This window comes from Salvelinus namaycush, chromosome 34 (assembly GCF_016432855.1).
Source record: "Salvelinus namaycush isolate Seneca chromosome 34, SaNama_1.0, whole genome shotgun sequence".
Lineage (NCBI taxonomy): Eukaryota > Metazoa > Chordata > Actinopteri > Salmoniformes > Salmonidae > Salvelinus > Salvelinus namaycush.
In genome coordinates this window covers 10,254,999-10,276,042 of record NC_052340.1, presented here as the reverse complement: position 1 = coordinate 10,276,042, position 21,044 = coordinate 10,254,999, and the positions used below count along the sequence as shown (strand labels likewise).

The window sequence follows — 21,044 nt, the reverse complement described above, 5'->3', positions numbered from 1 at the left end:
ATAGCTCTTGTCTCAAGTGCAAATTCACAAATTGAGCGATATCTCTAAGAATAGCAATTTCTCGTATCACAGCAGAGCTAGTGCCTCTGTTACAAACCATCCCTCATAGGATTCCTTTGGATGAGGAAGGTAAAAAAAAAAACACTAAGGACATAGTATGGCGAGCAACACCTTGAGGATTACTGTGATTTAAATATGCTTATTGCCATTGCTCCAATATATGAATATAGTTGATTACTCAAACTAACTGCAGAGTTGTTAGCTAATCTAAATCCATCAGCAACAACCATTCAAACCCAGAAAGTCCATTAACAACGAATGACCAATTTCACTGTTTAAGAGAATTCACTTTACTTATTCAGAATTATTGCAGATCCAGATTCATTCGTAATTATTTTTATTTAATTTATTTTCAAATTTTTTCATTAAACCAAATAAGAAATAGTGACACAAGGAATACACAGTGAATAACAATAATGAGTATGTTGACTCTATTGCTTCCCACAGTTGTGTCAAGTTGGTTGGATGTTTTTTTGGGTGGTAGACCATCCTTCATACACACAGGAAACTGTTGAGTGTGAAAAACCCAGCTGCGTTGCAGTTTTTGACACAAACCGGTGCGCCTGGTACCTACTACCATACCCCGTTTAAATGCACTTGAATCTTTTGTCATGCCCATTCACCCTCTGAATGGCACACAATCCATGTCTCAATTGTCTCAAGGCATGGACATCCAACCAACTTGACACAACTGTGGGAAGCATTGAAGTCAACATGGGCCAGCATCCCTATTGAACACTTTCGACACCTTATAGAGTCCCTGCCCTGACGAATTGAGGCTGTTCTGAGGGCAAAAGGGGTGCAACTCAATATTAGGAAGGTGCTCCTAATGTTTGGCATAATCGGTGTATATTACCAATAAGATCAGCTGTATTCCTAAAATAATAAGTCTATTAACACAACTACAGTTAGAATGTATTAACAATATTTATTAATTGCAACTTCCAGTGTTAATGTCATATTTCATATCAATCCAACTTTTAAACACAATATATATTTTACATATTTACAATGTTTACTATTGGCAATATAATATCTATATACACATGACCTGATGAACTTATGGCCACAGCAGACAATCCACCATCACTTCTGGGTTTAGTTCAAGTAGTTGTGTTTCGGTCCAGGGTCATTAAGGGACAAATCCTAACTTTTAAGTTGAATTTTGACTTAGTCTCCCATTGACATCAATGCTTGACTAAGTAAACATTTAAGTGGAAGTTAGGATTCGCCCCAAGAGATGTCTAACCAAGGAAACAGATACCCTTACCTCATCTGGCATGAACCTGTGGCTCTTTAAAAATAGTTTTCAGAGTTAAAGAGCAGTTTTGTCTGTCTGTCTGACCGGACACAACAAGCTAGTGAACAACCCCGGGTTTTCAGCAGAGTACATACACACTGCCTTCTCAGAAAGTATTCACACCCCTTGACTTTTCCCATGTTTTGTTGTGTTACAGCCTGAATTTAAAATGGATTCAATTTAGATTTTTTTGTCACTCGCCTATACACAATGCTCCATAAAGTGGAATTGTGTTTTTTGAAAAGTTCGCAAATTAATTAACTGAAAAGCTGAAATGTCTTGAGTCAATAAGTATTCAACCCCTTTGTTATGGCAAGCATACATAAGTTCAGGAGTAAAAATGTGCTCACATATTATGTATTATGTAATGTTTCATGTTTTGTGTGGACCCCAGGAAGAGTAGCTGCTGCTTTTGCAACAGCTAATGGGGATCCTAATAAAATACCAATACCAACAATAAGTTGCATGGACTCACTCTATGTGCAATAATAGTGTTTAGCATGATTTTTTTTAATGGCTACCTCATCTCTTTACCCCACACATACAATACCCCACACATACAATCAGTCGAGCAGTGAATTTCAAACACAGATTCAACCACAAAGACCAAGGTTTCCCAATGCCTCGCAAAGAAGGGCACCTATTGGTAAATGGGTGAAAACAAAGCAGATATTAAATATCCCTTTGAGCATGGTGGAGTTATTAATTACACTTTTGGTGGTGGTTCAATACACCCAAGTCACTTCAAAGATACAGGTGTCCTTCCTAACTCAGTTGCCGGAGAGGAAGGAAAGCTCTCAGGGATTTCACCATGAGGCCAATGGTGACTTTAAAAGAGTTGGTGTGATAGGAGAAAACTGAGGGTGGATCAACAACATTGTAGTTACTCCACAATACTAACCTAATTGGCCGAGTGAAAAGAAGGAAGCCTGTACAGAATACAAATATTCCAAACATACATCCTGTTTGCAACAAAGCACTACATTAACACTGCAATGTGGCAAAGCAATGTACTTTTTGTCCTGAATACAAAGTGTTATGTTTGGAGCAAATTTAATACAACACATTACTGAGTACCACTCTCCATATTTTCAAGCATAGTGGTGGCTGCATCATGTTATGGGTATGTTTGCAATCATTAAGGACTAGTGAGTTTTTCAGCCAAGCACAAGCAAAATCCTAGAGGAAACCCTGGTTCAGTCTGCTTTCCACCAGACACTGGAAAATGAATTCAACTTTCAGCAGGACAATAACCTAAAACACAAGGCCAAATCTACAATGGAGTTGTTTACCAAGAACACAGTGACTGTTCCTGAGTGGCCAAGTTATAGTTCTGACTTAAATCAGCTTGAACATCTATGGCAAGACTTGAAAATGGTTGTCTAGCAATGATCTACAACCAGCTTGAAGAACTTTGAAAATAATAATGTTCAAATATTGTACAATCCAGGTGTGCAAAGCTCTTGGAGACTTACCCAGAAAGTCTGACAGCTGTAATCACTGACAAATGTGATTCTAACATGTATTGACTCAGGGGTGTGAATACATACAGTTTGTAAAGGAGATATTTCTGTATTTTCTTTTCAATAAATTCAGGCTGTAACACAACAAAATGTGTAATAAGTCAAAGGGTATGCTTTCTGAAGGCACTGTACATAAGAGTACATACATGAATCATATGGATGCACTCTGATGTTGAAACAAGTCTCTGAACGCCAAACATACGCAAAGAATACTCTCCAAAGTTGTGAGTATTACCTGATCATACCCAACAGTGTTTTAGTCATGGCCGACTTGAGTTAAAATTAGGCAATATTTTTTGAATGATTAAGTTATGAATATAATCTTGGTTCCCTGACAGATGGAATGAGACATAACACATAAGCCAATGAGCAGGGACCTCAGCCAATGAGCTGTGTGTGAGAAAAGGAAGAGTTTGATAAAGATCTTGTACATCAACAAGTCCTCCTAATGTGGTTCACCTGATTGGTCTTTATAGCTTCAGGACAGAAAGTTCCGCTTACCATCCTTATTGATTTACTTGAGGACGTTTAATTGAATACGTCTAATGGATTCTTACTGGAGCATATTTCAATGAACTTCAATAACACTCAGCTTGAGCACATTGAATGGCCAAATTCATACTGTAGAGACCACAGCTATCATTGGGTACAGTATATGTAGAGACTGAACGAGAAAGATCCTGACACCAAATACAGAAGACGCTTTGTCTCAAGAGTGAAGTGTTTTTTTGGTTACCCTAAAATGAATAGTAATTTTTTTTTTTACATTTAATATCACACAATATCAATAGTGTCTTTCAAGTGAAAGATGAAGTCGAATATTAATAGGACTTCCGAGGCAAAGAGCAGGATAGATAATATTGTAAAATTCACATAAAACATAAATCAGCAGTTTCAGGTCTAAACAATATGTCTCCCCGAAACGCTCTGATTCTTACCTCAATAGCAACACTTTCCAACACTGCTGGAACAAACCTAGATATTTCATACAGGTGGTATTCACTTTATTTTCAACTATCATTGTGGATATTTAGTGCTGGAATTTTGGAGCTGTAAAAAAATCCAACTGCCCTGGAAAACAATTGGTAGAGTATACATTTCTTTACACTAGGGTTACATTATTATTATTATTACTATCAAGAGATGCAGACAGTCATTTTAGTACACAGGTTTCTGTGATACTTTGCCATTTTGTATGAATTGCACCGCCCAAACTTGCAGCTGCGCCCACAGAGGACTCCTAGTTGTAAAAAAAACAAACAGACATCCCTTCTTAACAAACGCAAGACAACAGTCTACAAAACCCAGTTCAGTGTCTTGTTAACAGAAATGAATAGACCTCTTATTAAATTAAGACACACGAGTTGTAAAATATGCATCCGTTGGAAATAAAAGTATTTCTTTTCAATTCACAACCTAGCCTACCAGTAGTTACAATATTTACAGTAGGTACAAAACAGTAATTGTTAGCATTCTCAAGGGAAATCCACTTAAATATCATTTTTCTTAGAAAGGATGTTTCAAATAAGATGTTTTATATAAATACTATGTTTTATTGTCAAAGCAGCACTGATGTGAGAATTGGATTTTGTTCAAACGAATCAGCAGCATGTTTACAATAGCACATACTTCACAAACACTGTCAGTACATCTCAAACTGCAGTTTGAGTTTCAGGGAAAGTTTTTTTATTTTTTATATAATAGAATCTTGAGGTAAGACCATAGATATCAATACTGGACCTAATCAATATAAATGCTGAACCCTTACAAGTTTGCGCTGGAGAGGCTACAGTATATCTCTCGAATTCGTAGCACTGTAGAGGTAAGGGGATGCATTCAGTAAGACCGTTCTATAATAAGACATTTCTTCAGGGGAGTTGGTGATGAAAGTGTGCTACTGTGCAAAAACAAATGAACATGTTGAAGTTGGAACTAATGGACAGAATCAGAAAACCCCTGTCCAATTACGGGACCAGCCTACTGTGTTGTGCCATTCTGTTGTCTCTGCTATTTGGTACTTCAGCAGAAATCCCTTCCGTAACTTTCTGCTTTTCTAAGGCCATTTCCACCGCCATGGTTCTGTTCATGTAAGACCACTGCAGTGAATCAAAGAACATCTCTGTCATTTTTTAAGATACGAAACAATTATTATCACCGCAATAGCTGAGTGATATGAAATAATAGCAAGAATCTGGTTGTTAGTTTTTAATGGAATATACATGCACGATCGGATGCCTCTCCCTGGGACTTGCAGGATTCGGAGTGTCTAGATGTGGTTAAAACAGAGATTAAACGGTTAATGCTCACTGTCGTGACGAGTCCAAAACCCACAGCCACAATCACCTGAAAAGTTAGAAGATTATGTGTAACTTTTGTGCGATAATCCCACTGGTTACAGCCATTTAATCCAAGGAACCAGTGAAAGACAACCACACCCAAGAAGAGATACAAAACCAACCAATAGGAATAGAACACCTGGAGCTGCTTTTAAACGGGGTCCTGTACTTGGAGACGTTGGCATTAGATGAAGTTGGTATTGTCAAATCCTGTTTTTAAACGGGGTCCTGTACTTGGAGACGTTGGCATTAGATGAAGTTGGTATTGTCAAATCCTGTTTTTAAATGGGGTCCTGTACTTGGAGACGTTGGCATTAGATGAAGTTGGTATTGTCAAATCCTGTTTTTGAGTTAAAAAGGGAGAATCAGAGAAGTGGGGAGGCAGGCTGGTTCAGCCCAGTAACAGTTTACTTTAGACCAGAGAGCCTGCTCTGCTCTGGGCTGGCACCATGACGGGCACGGCGCCCATGCGCTCCAGCGTGGCCTGGCTTACGGCGTACGAGTGCGTGTACCCGCCATGCGATGCCACCGTCACGGGCTTCAGGCTCACCGAGCCATTGCTGCGCACCATGGCGGGAGGGGAGGGGGCGGAGTTGGTGGTGACCACCAGAGTCTTGGGCGGGGGGAGGGTGTGGCTACCATTGGAGTAGGCCTGGCGGGCCAGGGGGGCGGAGCCCGGCGGAGCTAACGTCCCGTGTCCTGTGTGCGCTGCATGTCCCCCCGTTTGACCTGTGTGACCCGCCTGCCCCGTAGAGAACGTCTGGCGCGTGTCGCCGTTGTAGCGGGTGTAGGAGTTGGTGTCGTAGTTGGGCTTGGGGTTGTGCCAATAGCGGCTGTTGTAGGTGTTGGTGGACGTCAGGGTGTCGTTCTCAGAGGATGAGGCGTCGGCGTGAAACGCTTTCACTGAAGACGACCTCTTAGGGGGCAGATCATCCTCCCTGTAAAGCACAAAGGGCACGGGGAGGTCACTATAGGGTTAACAGTTTTTCCTATCCAACTCCTATCCAACTCGGTCCCGTGTAGCTCAGTTGGTAGAGCATGGCGCTTGCAACGCCAGGGTTGTGGGTTCGATTCCCACGGGGGGCCAGTACAAAAAAGTATGAATGTATGTACTTGTAAGTCGCTCTGGATAAGAGCATCTGCTAAATGACTTAAATGTAAATGTAAACTCAATCTCTTAAGTAATATGTCACTCTTTATCGTATTTCCATCAACATCATATGTGACGTACACTACCGTTCAAAAGTTTGGGGTCACTTAGAAATGTCCTTGTTTGTGAAAGAAAAGCACATTTTGTTGACCATTAAAATGACATCAAATTGATCAGAAATACAGTGTAGACAGTGTTAATGTTTTAAATGACTATTGTAACTGGACACGGCTGATTTTTAATGGAATATCTACATAAGCGTACAGAGGCCCACTTCAGCAACCATCACTCGTGTGTTCCAATGGCATGTTGTGTTAGCTAATCCAAGTTAATCATTTTAAAAGGCTAATTGATCATCATTAGAAAACTCTTTTGCAATTATGTTAGCACAGCTGAAAACTGTTCTGATTTAAAGAAGCAATAAAACTGGCCGGCATTAGTCTATTTGAGTATCTGGAGCATCAGCATTGGTGGGTTCGAATACAGGCTCAAAATGGCCAGAAACAAAGAACTTTCTTCTGAAACTCGTCAGTCTATTCTTGTTCCTAGAAATGAAGGCTGTTCCATGCGAGAAATTGCCAAGAAACTGAAGATCTCGAACAACGCTGTGTACTACTCCCTTTACAGAACAGCGCAAACTGTCTCTAACCTGAATAGAAAGAGGAGTGGGAAGCCCCGGTGCGCAACTGAGCAAGAGGACAAGTACATTAGAGTGTCTAGTTGGAGAAACAGACACCTCACAAGTCCTCAACTGGCAGCTTCATTAAATAGTATCTGCAAAAGACCAGTCTCAACGTCAACAGTGAAGAGGCGACTCCGGGATGCTGGCCTTTCAGCTGTATTAACATAATTGCAAATTTGTTTTTTTTAGCTAACACAACATACCATTGGAACACAGGGGTGATGGTTGCTGATAATGGGCCTCTGTACGCTTATGTAGATATTCCATTAAAAAAACAATTTGTTTCCAACTACAATAGTAATTAACAACATTAACAATGTCTACACTGTATTTCGGATCAATGTGATGTTATTTTAATGGACAAAAAAAAAAGTGCTTTTCTTTCAAAAACAAGGACATTTCTAAGTGACCCCAAACTTTTGAACGGTAGTGTACGTATTTGGTGCTTTTACGTTAACAAGTGTGTTGCAATATCCAAATATCATCTGAATACACAATTAGGTTTCCCTTCCAGTTCTGACTGGAAGTTTAGTCAATGCCCTATGAAGTCATCTGCAGCTTACGTTCTACTGTTTTTTTTTTATTCTTCTTATTCGTGTTTGACTGTGCTGTTAATGAAAACGCTAGTCGGAAATGGACTCATAATTGCAAATAGTGGGATTGGTTTAAAATAACGGTTTCTTTCAAAGTTATGAACATTTAAATAGGCAAATCCATTTGCAACACCAGTCTGAGCAGTCAGTGTTCCTTACTGCGAATGTTTAATGTAAAAACTTTTCCAATAAGGTTTTGTGTTTGAGCTCCACTAATTAGATATAACACTGTTTTGAACACTCTCTCTTCGCAGATGAAACGGACCTGATACCGATGTGGATGTCTCTGGTATAAAAAGGGATTTAAGTGAGACAGTCTATTAAATGAACATGCAATATGCATGACTTATCTTAAAAATGTATAGTTAAACAGCTACAGTATGGGGCACCTTTTGGCACACCTACATTAGAGATAATATATTTACTTCTGGCTTCAGATGAGCCACAGTGGCCTGTTGTGTTTCATGATATTATATATTCAATACTAGTATCCTATTAGTCGGAATAGTGCTTGTAATGATTGGGAAGGCCAAAATAAAATAAAGACAAGTGGTTAAAACTGGAATGAAAAAAAAGATGGTCCATTCTTAAACTTTTTATCACTCTATGAGGAGTGACATTCACTTCCACAGCTTGGTCCTGATACATTTTGTTTACATTTTGTTTTAATTGTCAGTGGTATAAGTGCAGAGGCACCACACTGAGACCACATTTAAATTCAGGGACATTATCAACACCCAAATGAGGCAGATGTTATCCCACTCGCTCAGAGCTGAAACATTTCAACAATGATTTATCTTCAAATTGATTTATGAAGTAATTTAGAGGAAGAATAGCAGGCCATTAATACAAGCGACAGAGAATTCACATAGTATTTGAAATGACAAATTGGGGTGTGATGAAGAAAAGTTTTAACACCTTAACAAATGGATAAAACTAACTTCAAAAGGGTAATCATCCAATTTCAAAGATACAGTATATCTCCGTTTTCAACACTTGTCTACTCCATAGTCTATGTAGCCTATCAAATGCACAGCACCAGAACAATTACGGTGAGTTCAGAGTCTAATGTTTAGACTAGTGTGTTGCTATAGATGGACAGAGAGGTGCGGGAAATGGAAGAAAGCAGGAACTCAATGGAAAACCCACCTGATCTCGTTGGGTATCTCCTCCTCCTCGTATTTGTTCTTGTTTTTCCAATAGAAGAGTGTCACCAGCACCAGTAGAGAGCAGATGATGACAGCCAACACGCCCGTGGCGATGGTGCCAGCTATGAGACCCACACTCTGGGGCTGAGCTGAAGGACCAGGGGAGAGAGAGAGAGACTAAGTCTTGGGGTCATGTTCATTAAGTACAAAACAGAAGAAAATGAACTACCTGAACCTCTCAAATATGAAACACTTGTTTTCCAATACATAACGTTTTGCTCGGTTTTCCCTAATGAACGGGACCTAGATCACACACGATCGGTCATGCCCCTACAACAGCTACTTTCAATACTGCTAGCTCCTGAAGCTCAGCACAAACACCTATTCATCCGTGGCATGAAGCCACTCGAGTAAGCCCTGCATTATGACATGAATAAAACATTGAGGAGCTTTGGTTGAACGCCAACAAAATGCCCCGTGGTTCTCCAGGACCTGTAATGATGTCCTCACTCATCCCCCCCAGGTAAATACTTTGAAGAGGGAAGCAGGGAGGGAGGAATGGAGAAGAAAAGCTGTGTTCACGGGGAGTTTGTGCTGTCTGTGAATATTTCTTAATGAGTTAAATACACACAGCGGTCCCTGTCTATTTGATCAGGCAACTTTTCATTTGTGCCAACAAAGCTACTTGCTCTAATATGTTAATACAGTACATTGAATATATCCATGGATGCAAATGGCTGTATTATGCTACCATAGTGAATTGGAGGAAAGATTTCATTGGACTGAAGTGTGATTTCATTTGGATGTCTATTATGATGTTTGAATTTTAGCATAATATCTGAACCATAATATCTATGATACCTGTACCATTGTGATTTATCAGAAAACGATTTGTTAGTGAGTTTTAAAAACCACAACAGAATTGTGTATTAATACTAGCCATTTCCACTATGAGGGCCGTTTAGGTCAGTATTTTGTTCTACAGATCAGAGAGAGTAGTACCCTGGAAGGTGTTTACTCATACATGCTGCAACATACGCTGGGAGAATGATGCTGTCGTTGTTGACAGCTGAACAGATTGCTGAGTGGCGATAAAGATTTTATAGGATCACTCTCCTGATCTAACAGTGGGTCCCCTCCCTGACAGACAGACAGACAGACATACAGACAGCCCCCCGTGCCTCTGTCAGCGCACTCACCACAGCCACAGCTGCCCCGCTGGTGACAACCGGTGACATGCCATTTACTCCTTGACAGTCACAAACCCCAAATGAGCCACTCACTAAATTTGCCACTGGTGTCAGCGACTGACTACTCTAAGGCAGGGTCAGGCGAGTGCAGTAGCAGCATAATAACTCAGGTGACAGTGTTACTACCCACTGGCAGGGGTGGAATTGGGAGAGGGGGAGCGTGGGAACAACGTTTTCCTGGAGTCGCTGAAGGATAGGACTAAAAACAAACAAAATATAACTAATGTAAAATTTACTGTCCATGAAATGTATGTAGTATGTATAAGCTGAAAGTGGAAGACAAATTATTGTTGTCCACTAATTTACTCCAATTAGGGGAGGGGTGGTATAATAATAAAATAATAAAGAACATTTACAAAAAATATACAGAACCAGTCAAAAGTTTGGACACACCTACTCATTCAAGGGTTTTCTTTATATTTACTATTTTCTACATTGTAGATGTCACGTGTGCTCCCTCTCAGGCCTCTAGGTCACCAGGCTGCTCGTTATGGCGCACACCTGTCACCATCGTTATGCACACCTGCGCGTCATCAGACTCACCTGGACTCCACCACTTCATGATTACCTGCCCTTATTATGTCACTCCCTTTGGTTCCTTCCCCAGGCGTCATTGTTTCTGTTTCATGTCTGTGCGTTGTTCGAGGTTCTTGTTTTGGATTATGTTCTGTATATTTTATTAAAACACTCACTCCCTGAACTTGCTTCCCGACTCTCAGCGCACATCATTACAGTAGATTAATAGTGAAGACATCAAAACTATGAAATAACACATATAGAATCATGTAGTAACCAAACAAGTGTTAAACAAATCAAACTATATTTTAGATTCTTCAAATTAGCCACCCTTTGCCTTGATGACAGCTTTGCACACTCTTGGCATTCTCTCAGCCAGCTTCATGAGGTAGTCACCTGGAATGCATTTCAATTAGCAGGCGTGCCTTGTTTGAGCCAATCAGTTGTGATGTGACAAGGTAGGGGTGGTATACAGAAGATAGCCCTATTTGGTAAAAGACCAAGTCCATATTATGGCAAGAACAGCTCAAATAAGCAAAGAGAAAAGACAGTACATCATTACCTAAAGACATGAAGGTCAGTCAATCTGGAATATTTCAAGAACTTTGGTGAAAATGGCTCTCATGATGACCACCACAGGAAAGGAAGACCCAGAGTTACCTCTGCTGCAGAGGATACGTTCCTTAAAGTTAACTGCACCTCAGATTGCAGCCCAAATAAATGCTTCATAGAGATCAAGTAACTGATACATCTCAACAGCAGCTGTTCAGAGGAGACTGCATGAATCAGGCCTTCATGGTCAAAAGGCTGCAAAGAAACCACTACTAAAGGACGCCAATAATAAGAAGAGACTTGCTTGGTCCAAGAAACACGAGCAATGGACATTAGACCGGTGGAAATCTGTCCTTTGGTCTGATGAATCCAAATTTTAGATTTTTGGTTCCAACCGCTGTGTCTTAGTGAGACGCAGAGTAGGTGAATGGATGATCTCTGCATGTGTGGTTCCCACCTTGAAGCATGGAGGAGGTGTGGTGGTGCTTTGCTGGTGACACTCAGTGATTTATTTAGAATTTAAGGCACATTTAACCAGCATGGCTACCACAGCATTCTGCAGCAATACGCCATCCCATCTGGTTTGCACTTAGTCCCACTATCATTTGTTTTTCAACAGGACAATGAGGAGACACCTCCAGGCTGTGTAAGGGCTATTTGACCAAGAAGGAGAGTGATGGAGTGCTGCATCAGATGACCTGGCATCCACAATCACCCGACCTCAACCCAATTGAGATGGCTTGGGATGAGTTGGACCGGGAAGTGAAGGACAAGCAGCCAACAAGTGCTCAGCATATGTGGGAACCCCTTCAAGACTGTTGGAAAAACCTTCCAGATGAAGCTTGTTGAGAGAATGCCAAGAGTGTGCAAAGCTGTCATCACGGCAAAGTTTGACTACTTTGAAGAATCTAGAATCTAAAATATATTTTGATTTTATTTGTTTAACATTTTATTTGGTTACTACACTACCGTTCAAATGTTTGGGGTCACTTAGAAATGTCCTTGTTTTTGAAAGAAAAGCCATTTTTTTGTCCATTTAAAAAACCTTAGCACAAATACAGACATTGTTAATGTTGTAAATGAGTATTGTAGCTGGAAACGGCTGATTTCTAATGGATATCTACATAGGCGTACAGAGGACCATTATCAGCAACCATCACTCCTGTGTTCCAATGGCACGTTGTGTTAGCTAATCCAAGTTTATCATTTTAAAAGGCTAATTGATCATTAGAAAACCCAGTGATGGTTGGTGAAAGTGGGCCTCTGTACGCTTATGTAGCTATTCCATTAAAAAGCAGCCGTTTCCAGCTACAATAGACATTTACAACATTAACACTGTCTACACTGTATTTCTGGATCAAATTATGTTATTTTAATGGACAGAAAAAGTGCTTTTCTTTCAAAAACAAGGACATTTCTAAGTGACACCAAACTTTTGAACGGTAGTGTACATGATTCCATATGTTATTTCATAGTTTTGATGTCTTCACTATTATTCTACAATGTAGAAAAAAATTAAAATAAAGAAAAACCCTTGAATGAGTAGGTGTGTCCAATCTTTTGACTTGTACTGTATATATTTACAAAAAATATATATAGGGTATTGGAAATGATGCAGACGTTGATAGAAGCCACAGTCTATCTGCAATATTAAAGCTGATCTACCACTTTAAAAAATTTACAAATTAAAAAAGAAAAAAAATAATCCTTGAGGAGTATATCCAGAGTGAAATAATTTTGAACAATAAAATCAATATTTTTAAGGATTTAACATTGATAAGTTCCGATTAGTGTTTTTTAAAATGTTTTATTCCGAGTGGTACTGCACAAAGCCGTGCTTATGTCATCAGTATGTTGGGTACTTACGTGCCACAACCTGCAGGTTGAGTAGACAGGTGCTCTTGGCGATGGCGTTGGAGGCTGTACACTGGTACAGACCAGAGGTACTGGTACTGATGTTCCTCAGTGTTACGGTCCCTTGCATCTGGTCTGGGGTTTAAACACAAACCATGCCAGTCTAGGGTTAAAACATCACTGGGGAACACCATCCACAACCCCAGAACAAATAGACAAGACACAAAAACATCTCATTAAAATGCATTGGGATTAAATATGAATGAAATTCCTTTAGGACTAATAATTCATGTAACCATTTGCTTGTAACGTTCATACATTACTTAAATAATTTAAATAACCAAAATCATTTCAAAATAATTTAGGCAGTTGACATTGTTGTTGAGCACATCTTATTTAGTATTATGCAGATATGTTACTTTACATAACAGCATTATTCAACTTGCTTTAGGATAAGGTACAGTAACTGGGACTACTGGAAAAAACCCAATAGAGTGCACCAAATCACTTCCCGTAAAACGGCTGGTGTATATTTTGTACATTATACAGTGCCTTGCTGATATAAACCCAATTACAGTGCCGTTGTTCATACGTCTGATAATTTATGGAGTATTACATTATATTACACAACTGCCTTTAAGAAAAGGCTACCATAGGAGCTTGGAACAAACCACATAAGCACTTAATCCAGATTACTGGCCTAGATTTCACCCCTACCCTCTTCTCTGCAACATGGGCTGTTTTGCAGACAGATATCATGGTGGCAGTGCTGGTACAGTTGATATCTACTGTGTAAAACAACACAGACAGGCAGGAGGAGGAGTGATGAAGAAAACCTAAGCCGATTAGTCCTTGTGGAGGGTAGCCTTGTGTTGAAGTGAGCAGTAGTGTAGTACGGTAAGAATCACACTGTGCTGTGATGACACAGCTGGAGAGAGAGAGGAGAGGCCACTGCACGGCTCACACACACACACACAAAACTTGGTCCGTATTCAAAAAAAAGTATCAGAGTAGAGTGGTGATCTAGGATCAGTTTGCCTTGTAGATCATAATGAATACAATGACTGGAACTGTTGACCAGCTGATCCTATATCAGTACTCCTACTCTGAGATGCTTTGTGAATGCAGGCCCTGAACTGGACCAGGGTGGGTGGTGGCACCCTGAGGGGCAGAGTTGGGGGCGGGTGGGCGGAAGCCACGGTGACGTTACCAAAGATACTTGTTGATTTACCAGCGAAGGTGGGGCAAAAGGGCACGCCCATGGCCAGGGGTTTAATACCTTGCATGGCGGTGTGGGGCAGCTTGGGCAGCGACTCCAGTTTCACCCAGGTGTAGCTGGGTGTGGGGATCCCCTCCTCACTGCTGCACATCAGCATGATGTCAGCGCCCACATCCAGCGTGCCCTGGACACGGCATGAGGGCACCGACGGGGGCACTGGAGAGACAGAAAGGAGATAGATGGGTATAGTTAGTACCTTAGCAATCAGCACAGACAGATCCTAGCCTCCTGAAGAGGCATCGGGTCTTACATGTTACGTTACATTTTAGTAATTTAACAGATGCTCCTATCTAAAGCAGATCTTGTACTTATAGTATACACATACAGAACTGTGGTGTCCCAACATGCTATAAGAGTCATCTTTAAAACCAGCTTAGCACACTCATTTGTCAAAAGAAATGTCATACAATAGAATTCTTACAATATGCAATGCGCTTACACTTCCTAGTTTTAATGCATCCATTTTATCACAGTAGGCTATGCACCGTAGCCTGGTCTGTAGTCAAGTTAGAGTTTCCAGGCTATATGTGCATAGTATGCAACCCCTTAATTGTAATTCTAATGCAGTAGTGTGTGTTTTACCCAGCACGGTGAGGCCGATGACCCCGATGTTGCGCCCCCCTCTGTCGGGGAGGTTGTTGACCAGGCACTGGTATGTCCCCGTGTCTGACAGCTGGGTGTTGTTGATGAAGATAGAGGCACTTGTGCTGGGCATGGTGGCCACGAAACCCACCCGGCCATTTAAGTGGTTGGCTAGACTGAACACTTGGCCACCTTGGTAGATGATCACCTGAGATGAGAAAGACAAAGGCAGAGATTCACTCACGCCGTTTCTATGGAATATCATTAGTTTGACCGAACAAAGATCCTATGGATCGAGATGTTGGTCATTAGGTGGTCATTAGGAACGTACAGTGTGCAGGCCTTTCTGTTATTTTTCTAGCATGTGCGAATGACCACTTCTATTTCAATGGAACATCAGAGATTTTCTGTCCACTGTACATCCAGATGTGAGTTCATGAAACTGTGGCCAACTGTGTCTATCCTGGGTCAGCAGGGGAAAGTGCATTACCTAGATGTCAATTGATGCAGAGCTTTATATTGAGGTACAAACATAATGAATTGATTAATTTTGAGGAAATAAAGGGTATGACGATATCTTAAATGTGAATGGAAAAACAATCACTGAGGTTAAATGTAATCGTAGAAAGTTAATCAAAAACCTTTCTCTGCTACACACTAGAGATAATTCAACAAGTCATGTTTAATTAAGTTAATTAAAATGCAATACTTCATCCCACAGTTAAATAAAACCAAACAGCAGAGAATCAACAGCCAGGCAAGTGAGTGGATGAGGATTCTGGATACTAAAGAGTGCAGGTGCAACAAACTTTCACAAGAGGGCGACCTAGTGTTGCAGTACATACTGAAGCATCACTTGACAACTGAAAGGATGGAAGGTGGTCCATCCACGTATAACATAGATGCTCTTGAATGATAATACACAGAATATGATAATTAAAAAATATCATGAACTATACAAGTATGTTACATTACAACAAGCATGAATTCAAGAGCAGCTTCCAAGCTTTAAAATTGTGAGCAAAAAGAGGGGCACAGCTCAATAGTCAACATACTGTTTTCATTACACACAACAAGGAATTAAAACACCAAACTATGGTAACTATGGTAATAATATGAAGAAGCCTAGCCCCATTGACGTGGTCAATTCATCTGCAATGCATTTTCTCCTCAGTAAAGTGATGCCAAAGTGGAAAAACATCCAGAAAAATATAAGTACTATCGAAATGAAACCTCCTGTTGATTTGAGCTCTTCCAAGCTGCAGGTTTGAGAGTCGGAGGTGTTCAAAAGCTTGTTGTTGCTTTGAACTCTGATAGAAGCAGCCATTTGTGAGCACCTTCTAAATAAAAAAAACACCGAACCCTTCAGCCAGGCACACAGAAGCATGCTGGGGAATCAGGGAGGCTATTCAGCGGTGTTTGAAAGAACACCCATTGAACTGTTCTGTTCAAAGGACCCAGGGATTCACAGAACCATCTCAGTAACGCTGTGTGATGTTCTCCCCTCTCCCTTCCTCCCTCCGTCCCTTCCTACATCCCTCCCTCCAACCTGCTGCTTAACTGCATGTAAATTGCAGCGCCGCAGTTTCCTGAGCGCTGTACGCTCCAGTGTGCAAATGGCAGTGATCCCTAGTAAGAACTGGCATGGCCCCAAAGACCATGTCCACTGCCATATTCCTCTTGCTATCCCATCCCCTCTCCTTGCCTGTAAACCAATGAACAACCCCCACTCCCAACATTCTCATCAGCCATGACATGGGTTGTATTCATTAGGGCACAACTTTTAGCAAAACGTTGCAAAATGTCGAAAACGAGCGTTTCTTATTGGGCAAGTTCAGATAGTTTCGGCCCATTTTCTTCCATGTCGTGCCTAGTGAATAGGACCCTGGTCTACGGCCCCGGTCTGGATCATCTCCTATACTTCCTATAAAACCCAGCATCAGGATACAGCAGTGGTTTATTAGGGAGTAAAGGAGAATGGACAGATTAATTTCCAAGGCTCTACACACCAGGTCTCATTGTCTGCACGCAATCGGGCTTAAAGCGAGAATCAGCAGTTGAAACAATAACAAAGCGCCCTCCCTACCACTGTTTCGCTAAAAAGCTGAGGGATGGGCTAAAGAAATGTAACCACTCTCAAATTCATAGACAGAGCTATGGATACAAGTATTGACCATCCATGATATCAAATGTATAGTTTAAACCATATTTTGAGGCTATATAGTGTTTGTTTACATTTACTTTGTTTACAAACATTGGAGTAAAGCAAGCTTCTACTGTATTTTGAGTCCCGATGAAGTACAACAGTTGAACTAAGCTCATGAGGCATTTAAGTGATTTTCTTCAAGAATCAATCAGTATATACAGTGACTTCGGAAAGACATTTTCCACATTTTGTTACGTTACAGCCTTATTCTGAAATGGATTAAATAAAACAATTTCCTCAGCAATCTACACACAATACCCCATAATGCAAAGCAAAAACGGGTTTTAGAAATTTTGCAAATGTATTAAAAACAGAAATACCATATTTACATAAGTATTCAGACCCTTTGCTACAGTATGAGACTCAAAATTGAGCTCTGGTGCATCCTGTTTCCATTGATCTTCCTTGAGATGTTTATAAAACTTGATTGGAGTCCACCTGTGGTAAATTCAATTGATTGGACATGATTTGGAAAGGCACACACCGGTCTTTATAAGGTCCCACAGATGACAGTGCATGTCAGAGCAAAAACCAAGCCATGAGGTCGAAAGAATTGTCCGTAGAGATAGGATTGTGCCAAGGCACAGATCTGGGGAAGGGTATCAAAACATTTCTGGAGCATTGAAGGTCCGCAAGAACACACCGGCCTCCATCATTCTTAAATGGAATAAGTTTGGAACCACCAAGTCACTTCCTACAGCTGGCCGCTCGGCCAAACTGAGCAATCAGGGAGGTGACCAAGAACCCGAATGTCTCTCTGACAGAGCTCTAGAGTTCCTCTGTGGGGATGGGAGACCCTTCCAGAAGGACAACCATCTCTGCAGCACTCCACCAATTAGGCCTGTATGGTAGAGTGGCCAGACAGAAACCACTCATCAGTAAAAGCACATGACAGCCCGCTTGGAGTTTGCCAAAAGGCGCACCTAAAGACTCTCAGAACATGAGAAACAAGATTCTCTCGTCTGAGGAAACCAAGATTGAACTCTTTGGCCTGAATGTCAAGCGTCACTTCTGGAGGAAATCTGGCACCATCCCTACAGTGAAGAATGGTGGTGGCAGCATCATGTTGTGGGGATATTTTTCAGCGGCAGGGACTGGGAGACTAGTCAGGATTGAGGCAAAGATGAACTGAGCAAAGTACAGAGAGATCATTGATGAAAATCTGCTCCAGAGCGCTCAGGACCTCAGACTGGGGCGAAGGTTCACCTTCCAACAGGACAATGATCCTAAGTACACAGCCAAGACAACGCAGGAGTGACTTCGGGACAAGTCTCTGAATGTCCTTGAGTGGCCCAGCCAGAGCCCGGACTTGAACCCAATCGAACATCTCTGGAGAGACCTAAAAATAGCTGTTCAGCCACGCTCCCCATCCAACCTGACAGAGCTTGAGAGGATCTGCAAAGAAGAATGGAATAAACTCCCCAAATGCAGGTGTGCCAAGCTAGTAGAGTCATACCCAAGAAGACTCGAGGCTGTAATCGCTGACAAAGGTGCTTCAACAAAGTACTGAGTAAAGGGTCTGAATACTTATGTACATTTGATATTTCAGTTTTCTATTATTAATAAATTAGCAAAAAAATCGAAAAACTAGTCTTTGCTTTGTCATTATGGGGTATTGTGTGTACAACATTTCTTAAAATCAGTCCAATATACTATGTTCTTACAAAAAAGTTTTTAAATTCCCTAGTACAGCCACTATTGAAGGCTATCAAATGCCTTCTCAAAGATGTCCTCTGGTGGTCAAACTAGCATTAACTAGCATTAATGGTAAAAATGGCTGACACTTAAATAACGTACCACAGAATTCTGCGGCACCATGCAAGCTGTGCTGCAGTACGCTGCAACTTTTAAAGTACGATCCACTGTAGGTTGATGAGGAAAAAATCAGAGTAAGGCTGTAACCTAACAAAATGTGGAAAAAGGCAAAGGGTCTGAATTCTTTCCGAAGGCACTGTATCCGTCCCAAAGTATATGTAGCTACTGCAGACTGCCCCTTTAATCTGAGGCTAAACATGGAAGATTAGAGTAAACAAACAGAAGAATTAGAAGAGCTCTCTTTGCGAAGTGAGCAGAGGGATATGATCGTCAGTCAGCCGAAAAGGTTGATGTTTTCTAAGTGTTGAGTCTTTGAGGAGCACGGCTGATGTTCTTACGTTTAATCTAAAGCTGGGTGAACTAAACTCTATCAACAACTTATTTACATCTTATTCATGACCTCAGGGATGGTCTAAAAGATACCAAATACACGAAGCAGTCAGAGAGAGTCTGCACTAATAAACAAACAAGTATGCATAGGCCTATGTCTGGTACGTGAGGAAAGGAAGAGTTAGTGTGCATTGTAAAGGCTTCCTTTCAGTCCATACAATGGATACCGGTCCCAACATTAGAATATTGACACCCAAAAGACTCGTAATTTGCTCAAAGTAGGGGTCCCACGAGGCCTGACATTCCCAGTGATAACACTCCTGTGGTTCTTTTAGAAAGACTTATAAATTAATTAATTAATCATATAAATTAATATAAATCATATCATTTTTATATCATATAAAATGGAATACTGTGATCAAACTTCACATGTGACATAACGTTGGACTTTAAATGACTGTACACTTTTCATTATTGCCCATTTTCTATTAAAAAATTATGCTGTATAAACTTACATTCATGAGATCATTTCAGAAATGATCCATGGTGTATGGCTCGAACCATAATCATTCATGACAGCCATTTCCTACAGAGTGGCCTTGTGCTGTCGCAACACTGGCAGCGGTGTACACTCAAACCACAGTGAACTTTTCGGACAGCCCGCCAGACAACATGAAGAAGCAGTACTAGCACGCTTGTGATAGAACTGAAAACAATGGCATTCACTGAACTTGCACCCGTACGAAATGTTGTTATGGTGTACGGCAATACTTCATATTACTGGTACTATTCCACTATTACTCTTAGGGAATAACTTCTGTAACTACCCTTTAATATGCATGTCAACTACAGACAATGACACAGTACTTACCAAAGTGAAGTGGTAAGTACATTAGGTCATAATTGTATGTATTTATTAGCTTGTTACCGTGTAATTACAACTGGTTATTCTACTGGTATTTACTCATGTTTTGAACCAATCTATTGTAACAGGTGGACAATTTTACACGCTTGTGCTGCACTCAAACTACTTCACCCAAGTTGATGAGTGTAGGTGCCTTCTATACTGTACTGTACTGTACTGTAGCTCTGATGAGATGTTGTCGTGCTAGCCTAGAGCTGACTGTGTCTTCTTCCTGTTGTAGTGGTGCCTGAAAGCCTGAGGTGGCGTACACACACACACACGGCACATCTGTACTCCTCTGAGACTACGTCACCAAATGAATGTGGTGGAATAATTCCTTCCTGCTGGAATCATCCAGACACAATGTTTCCCGAGCCTCGCCGTTTACACCAAAAGGGTGCTCAGACAGGCGTGAAGGAGGTTAAGGCAGCCAATTGCTCGACGTTAGCAATTCACTCTCCATCTGTGCGTTTGACTGTGTCAGCCTCTGTGTGTGTGTGTGTGAGTGTGTGCATGTAGATACCTGTGCAGTGCAACCTTGTGTGTAGGTGTGTTGTGTGAGCATGGTGCATGTGTGTGCACATGTGTGCACATTTGGATAAGTATTTTTCAGTTGCATGCAGCTCGATGTACAGTATGTATGTTTTTCTGAGTGTGGTTACTGTGTGTGTGTGTGTGTGTGTGTGTGTGTGTGTGTGTGTGTGTGTGTGTGTGTATGTGTGTTTATTACTCAAGGGCGCAACTTTCACCAGGGGCGGGGGGACATGTCCCCCCCACACATTCTGAAATTGCATTTTTGGCACACCCAGTTTTATCATTGGAATGTGATACAAAACGAGGCGACAGTGTGCTTTAGGACCATGCGGACGCCCCCGAGCGGTCGGGTAGGCTGTTTGGAGTGTTTATCTGACTGGATAAATATATACATATAATTATGTCCCCCCCACTTCTAAAACCAAAGTTA

The 21,044-nt window shown here is 41.0% G+C and overlaps 1 protein-coding gene across 2 annotated transcripts in view; it reads right to left on the bottom strand.

The window, feature by feature from the left end:
• Nucleotides 1-5,631: 5,631 nt before the first annotated feature.
• LOC120028229 (immunoglobulin superfamily member 11-like) overlaps nt 5,632-21,044 on the bottom strand; it is a 105,957-nt gene continuing 90,544 nt past the window's right edge. The window contains exons 3-8 of one of the 2 annotated variants that reach the window (XM_038973386.1): nt 14,826-15,033; nt 14,244-14,399; nt 12,977-13,099; nt 8,794-8,941; nt 5,929-6,157; nt 5,632-5,871 (exon numbers count right to left, since the gene is read on the bottom strand). In XM_038973386.1, coding sequence (XP_038829314.1) covers nt 5,632-5,871; nt 5,929-6,157; nt 8,794-8,941; nt 12,977-13,099; nt 14,244-14,399; nt 14,826-15,033 — 1,104 coding nt within the window. The remainder of the gene's footprint in view (nt 5,872-5,928; nt 6,158-8,793; nt 8,942-12,976; nt 13,100-14,243; nt 14,400-14,825; nt 15,034-21,044) is intronic. The other variant, XM_038973387.1, reaches the window with a different exon arrangement.